Source organism: Engraulis encrasicolus, chromosome 10 (assembly GCF_034702125.1).
Source record: "Engraulis encrasicolus isolate BLACKSEA-1 chromosome 10, IST_EnEncr_1.0, whole genome shotgun sequence".
In the NCBI taxonomy this organism is placed as follows: Eukaryota; Metazoa; Chordata; class Actinopteri; order Clupeiformes; family Engraulidae; genus Engraulis; species Engraulis encrasicolus.
This window is the reverse complement of record NC_085866.1, coordinates 24,115,045-24,121,386: the sequence shown is the minus strand read 5'-3', so window position 1 is coordinate 24,121,386 and position 6,342 is coordinate 24,115,045. Positions and strand designations below refer to the sequence as shown.

Here is a 6,342-nt window from a genome sequence, read left to right as displayed (position 1 = left end):
ATGGTAAGGCCGGAACACTGAATTTTGCCTCTCTTCGCTTTGCTTGTTTCGCCTGCATGTGTCCCTGCTGTCAGGGACCTTTCGGGGCCTGACCTCATAAAAGGAATCTCCTCGTCAATACATACTAAGGGGTACAGGGAGGGGTTATCTCAAGGACATGCGCACACATGCACACACACACGCTCGCTCTCTCTCTCTCTCTCTCTCTCTCTCTCTCCCCCCTGTGTCTCTCTTTCTTTCTGTCTCTCTCTCCTCTTTCTTTCTGTCTCTCTCTCCTCTTTCTTTCTGTGTCTCTCTCTCTCTCTCTCTCTCTCTCTTTCTTTCTTTCTTTCTCTCTCTCTCTCTCTCTCTTTCTTTCTTTCTTTCTCTCTCTCTCTCTCTCTCTCTCTTTCTTTCTTTCTTTCTCTCTCTCTCTCTCTCTCTCTTTCTTTCTGTCTCTCTCTCTCTCTCTCTCTCTCTCTCTCTCTCTCTCTCTCTCTTTCTCTCTCTCTCTCTCTCTCTCTCTCTCTCTCTTTCTTTCTGTCTCTCTCTCTCTCTCTCTCTCTCTCTCTCTCAAAGACTTCAACTAGGTTAATTTCATACATTGTTAAACCAATGGCTTCTTCATCTCGGTTGATATCCCCTCACAGAACCAAGATTATTTACCAATGGCTACTACTCCCCTCACCTGTGCCTGAGTTTCTCGCGCGCCTCAAACTCGAAGGGGATCTCCTCTCCCGGCAGCACCTCCCTCCACTGGCTCACATTGTGCGTGTCGTCTGTGCCGGGGCCCTGCATGTCGGACATGGAGTCCACGCTGCCGCTGTGAGACAGCGCCACCCTGTGTTCGGGAAAGGAACGTACATACACAGTCACATATACCGTTAACCATCACATTCATTCATCACAAATGGATGACAGTTCAGTTTTAAAGCAACTCGAGGTAGTCACTCTCGAAACTTGAAGATAATGATTTCTAAACATGCTTCAATGGTTCATGACCTGGATTCAGGAGATTTATACTTATGTACTCTCTTTTGCTCTAGTCTTGCTTCAACATCATTATTCAGGGCAAGTCTGAAGCCTGAAACAGCTAGGAATGAGGGAGGATGTTTTTTCTGATGGATTCTGACGCAAAACCGCAAATGCCTGTAAGATGTACCCAGAAGACAAAATGGAGGATTTGAAAGTTTCATCTCGAAGTTAAGCCAGCAGGAAGCCTTCTCTTGATCCCCCTCTCCTCGAGTCAGCTCCCCGCAGGCGGTAAGCTGAAATATAACTTCAAATCTTTCAAAACTTCCACTTCCCTCTCGGCCTCCCGCTGGTTGTTTGCATCAAGGTCTCTCCACCAGCCGTACAAACCCACGGTGTTGTCTCGTCTTACTGTTATTGCACATAGCATGGTTGATTCTTCCACTGAAGTATACAGAGTATCAACAAGACGATTTCTAAAACTCCATTGGGGTTCACATCAATACACTGTTATGTTTTCATCAGGTGTTTTTGAACAGGGCTGTTTACTTCCAACGCAGGACATGACGCAGCCTCTAGCAGATGCGATTTAAAGGCTACATTAGTCTGCTCTCTCCCTCTCTTGTGTGTCTTGGCACTATCCTCTTGTTAGTTGAGTCCACAGCACCCAAGCAGATAAAGCAACAACCAGCAGAGGAGATACCATTGTACAGGCTGCATTGAGGCTCACAGCAAAAGTCCATAATTTTCATTGAAAATTACATTGACCTTCTATAACCCCCTGTCCCGTTGCATATGCGCCAACAACAATATGCCTTTTACAAGTTTTGATAGTGCATTCCAGTTGGAGCTCAACCTAAGTCTGAGCAGAGTCAGTAGACCATGCATGTTTACGCATCTAGGAATTTCACCCTAAAAAGTCTGAGAGCAATAGAGGACATGATTCAATATGGCTCTGTATTGATGTTGGGTTACAAGCATTGTGTGCAATTCCTGTTGGTGTAGTCCACACTATGCCCTATTATGGTCACCTTCTTTGTGAAATATAGTACTATAAAGTAGAAGGCATTGATTTTGTACCCGGTTTTCTTGACTGCCTCATGATTACTCATTGCAATGTCCAATTAGAAGCACCTGAAGCATGGTGTGTGCATGGCGTTGGAAAAAAGCAACCAAACCAAACGGTTATTTTAGTATTTTGTATTTAGTATTTTGGTGAGATACAGCAGTATAGTAGGAATCATAATTGGGAACGGGCGCCTTAAGAAAGCATGTACGTGTGAGTCTCCTGACCTGGTGGGGGTGGTGGTGAGTCTGGCGAATCACGTGGTTATTTTAGTCGACTGTACTACTATACTGTACTTTCAGTCATGGCTAACCGGTTAGGCTGCCAGATTTGGTGAGATACAGCAGTATAGTAGGAGTCATGATTGGGAACGGGGCACCATCAGTAAGTACCGGTAAGCATGTAAGTGTGCGTTTCCTGACCTGGTGGGGGTGGTGGTGAGTGTGGCGAACCACATGGTGCATCCGGTGTGATTCCTCAGGGCATACGGGATGAAGGGCTGCCTCCTCTTGGACAACTTCACGTCCGCTAAACACGCACACATACAGCAGACGGTAAACAAACGACAGACACCACAACACAACACAACAAACAAACATTTTCAGTCACACACACATCAAATGACTTCTGATGAGTTGCAGCAATGATGACAAAATGTAGCTATGGTTAATTAAAAAAAGGAAAAAAAGGAAAACAAGACTTTTATTCACACGTCAAAACATTCCATGAGTCACAGCCTAAACAATGATGGCATAAGTCATTAGTCAAAAGAACAAAAAAAAAAAAGAAACACAACAAAAACTGCCATTTCAAACGGAGCAAAACAGCAAATAGTGACAAGCTTTTCTCATTTACTTAATGAGTGGTGTTGCATCCAAGAATACCAGATGTGGGTGGATTCTTTGGCACCACAAGAGGCGGCGCTGAAAAACAATATGGCTGCTGATTGCAATGCATGAGGTGAGAATATGTTAAGGCCAGCTTGAGAACGTGTGTGTATGTGTATGTGTATGTGTATGTGTGTGTGTGTGTGTGTGTGTGTGTGTGTGTGTGTGTGTGTGTGTGTGTGTGTGTGTGTGTGTGTGTGTGTGTGTGTGCGTCCAACTTGGACTGGTGGGATATTGTAATTCTATGCATCATGCGAGTCAAAAGAGCTTTCAATCCCTCCATGTAATGCCTGTTACATGGTGTGATTAACAATAAAGTAGACAATGACCTTGACTTCATATGGAAGCATTAGAGTGCAATATACTGCAGCCTTTCTAGATTTACATTGCACACACATGCTTCACCACGGGGGGAAAAAACAGCAATGTATTAGAAAGAAACTATAAAACTGTCTTTTTGTACAGTATGGATTTTCAAGACAGTGATGTTCTTCAGCACAGGGTGGTGTGGGTAACTCCCTTTGGAAGTAGTGAGGTCAATACATGGATTCATGGATAACGTGCTGTCAAACACAGATCAGAAAGAATAAAAAGAAACTGAAAAGGGCAAAAAAGTAAGAAGAAGATGAAAAAAGAGAGTATAGAAAAGAAAGACAGCATGACGGCCTCAAACTGTGAGGGAGAGGACAGGGAAGAAGCCAGCCTGAGCTTTCCTTGACAGCCAGCAGAAGCAGTGTCAGCAGCAGTAGCAGCAGGGGAGATGACAGGGCTGGTTGACTGGGGTTAGCAGCTAGCCTGGGGTAAGCTGCTAGCCTGCTACCCCCTGACTAAAGCCAGGCTCAAACTACCGGTACATGACTATCAGCCCGATTCTCAGCTGAAAACCCCCTTCACGACAAAACCCGCCTTGCAACAAAAAGGTTGAACGTTAGCCCCTCAAACCATCAAAAGCGATGGTCGGGCAAGATTTCCTTGTTGTGTGTGATGTTCTAAGATAGAATCTTCCAGACTCAAAAAGTCGCTGATCGCAAAACTGCAAAGATCAAACACCTTTTGATATTTACGATTCGAAATAGAACGTTGGGCATTGTCTCAGTAATTACGATGAGGGATAAGATTGACAGTTGAGATTCTCCGTATGTGTGCGGCGCAACCCGTCAACAAATTTAAATCGGACACAAAATGGGGAGTCGTGTAGTTTGAGCCTGACTAAGAAACAGTACAAGTACCTCGCGCATGAATCTGCTGCTCGAGGCAAGTCAGGCTGGCAGTGCTCCTAGTTCTAAGGTGGGCAAGAGGAACACCTGACAGACAGCAGAGAGAGAAGGTTAGACGCTAGAGAGAGACAGACAGACAAACAAGGACAAACGGACAGTGAGAGAGACAGACAGCCAGCAGAGATGTCTCACGGCAGAGACATAGAGAGACAGACTGTCAAGAGAAGAGAAAGAGGAGAGAAGAGAAAAAAAAACAGGAGGGAGAAGAAAGGAGCAGAGGAAACAGCAGGGAAGCGAAGAGAGAAGATCGTAAGAAAGGGGAACGAGGGGAGGGGAGAGAAGGGGAAGGGGGAGAGGAGGGGGAGGGGAAGGGAAAGGAAAAACTGAGGAAGAGACATGTCAGAACAGACTTGTGGGAAAAGAGGCCGTGACTGTTTGCACTCCAGACTAATACTGTACAAATAAATCTCAACTACCAACCTATACAGACACTGATAACAGCAGAGCAGAGACACTGATGCCGCTGACTGAATTGAGAAAAATAGTTTCTTACAAAGGCATGAATACACTCTTTTGTAATTTAATTATTAAGTGCTGAAAACCAAACTGCTCTCTCATTTTTTCTTCAAAAATGTACCAAGAACTGCAATACAAATATAGAATCAAAATCTAAAAACAATTGATGAACTGTAAAAAGCAATACAAAAAAAAACCAACTGCTCGTGCAACTTAATTAAAACAGATATTTTCTGCAGTGTCTGCAATGTTCACCCATGGCAGTTCATGAGCACATACTCTTTTAAACCACACAGTTATACACAAAAAACAAGAGTTACGTACAGTATGTAACCGCTTTTCTATGAGTTTCTGATGAGCTGATGCGATCAGGAGAAACAAAATAAAACTCTAGCATCGATATAAAAAGTTAATTAAACACTGCACACTGGATACTGTTCTTTTCTTGGATACTTTTCTTTTTTTGGAGTGAACAGCGCGTTTCGCCCAGTGCGTCTTCAGGTTCACTCTTTTGCTCTAGCACTTCATTAGCATCACCCAGAGGCCTGGTGCTCTACTTACTCTGGGCAAAGGAAGGGGGGTCCACAGAGGAGCCCATCCAGGACACGGAGGTGGAGGTCTGGGCAGCAACGGCGGCGGCGGCGGAGGCATCCTCCTCCTTACAGTAGTCAGCCAACCAGGAGGTTTTGGTGGTGCTGTATTGCTCTGTAGAGTGGGGAGAGAGAGAGAGAGAGAGAGAGAGAGAGAGAGAGAGAGAGAGAGAGAGAGAGAGAGAGAGAGAGATGAAGAGTTTAGAGGGGAGGAGGGATGAAGGGAGTAATGGGGGGACTGGAGTAGTGGGGGACTGGAGGTGGGTTGAGGGGAATGGGAAACTGGAGTGTTCAGTGTGGGAGTATTAGGTTTTGGCCATGTGGCTGTGACACAGATTTCAACAAATCCGTTTTGTAACAATGGTAACGCGGACGACTGTGTTCCTAGATCTTCCCACTCTGGAACCCATTCTCCAACATGCTCAGTTAAGGCTACCCAGGACGCCTGCGTCATATAGTCAGGACAGGCGAACGATAAGCAAAATGGTCATTTACAAAGAAAAACATTGTCGTGTAACCGACATCTCAGTGTAGGAGAGGAACAACAGGGGTGGTGGCACTGTACAGATATTGCTGTGAGGGGGTCAAATAGAGGGAGTTTAGTGGGCAGGAGGGCTCAGTAGTGGTGGTGGTGGTGGTGTTGTATTGCTCTGTTGGGATCAGAGTGAGATGAAGAGTTGAGGGGGGGCTGGAGGAGGGTTGGGGGAAGAGGGGAAAGGGGAAAGGGGAGAGCAACGTCTCAGTAGCTGTTGAAGTGCAGTTTAGGGAGTAGCAAACATCTTCTAGGTTCTGGTGCCTTTACACCATCTCTAGTGATGTTGTATTGCTCTGTTGGAGTCAACGGAGATGAGGACTTAAGTAGTAGCTGGTAGAGGGCAACGCTTGCAATGAAATAAGGTTTATATTCTCTGGAGCTCATGCCCAGTGTACGGATATTTCTATCACACATGTTGGAGTTACAGAGCAGCAGGGGCAGTGGTGGTGTTGCTCAGTGGAAAAGACGCTGAAGACGCTGAAGGCTGAAAAGCCAAAAAGCCTGTCTGTCATGCTAACCCACTGAAATAAGATACAAGAATTCAGCACTAGAGTGCTGCTTTTCTGCAAGAAATGTACAC

The 6,342-nt window shown here is 45.3% G+C and overlaps 1 protein-coding gene across 1 annotated transcript in view; it reads right to left on the bottom strand.

The window, feature by feature from the left end:
* The window catches only part of vps13d (vacuolar protein sorting 13 homolog D), a 165,577-nt gene that overhangs the window by 103,610 nt on the left and 55,625 nt on the right, over positions 1-6,342 (bottom strand). The window contains exons 41-44 of the mRNA XM_063208416.1: positions 5,199-5,342; positions 4,134-4,208; positions 2,440-2,545; positions 668-820 (exon numbers count right to left, since the gene is read on the bottom strand). Of these exons, the coding sequence (XP_063064486.1) occupies positions 668-820; positions 2,440-2,545; positions 4,134-4,208; positions 5,199-5,342 (478 nt within the window). The remainder of the gene's footprint in view (positions 1-667; positions 821-2,439; positions 2,546-4,133; positions 4,209-5,198; positions 5,343-6,342) is intronic.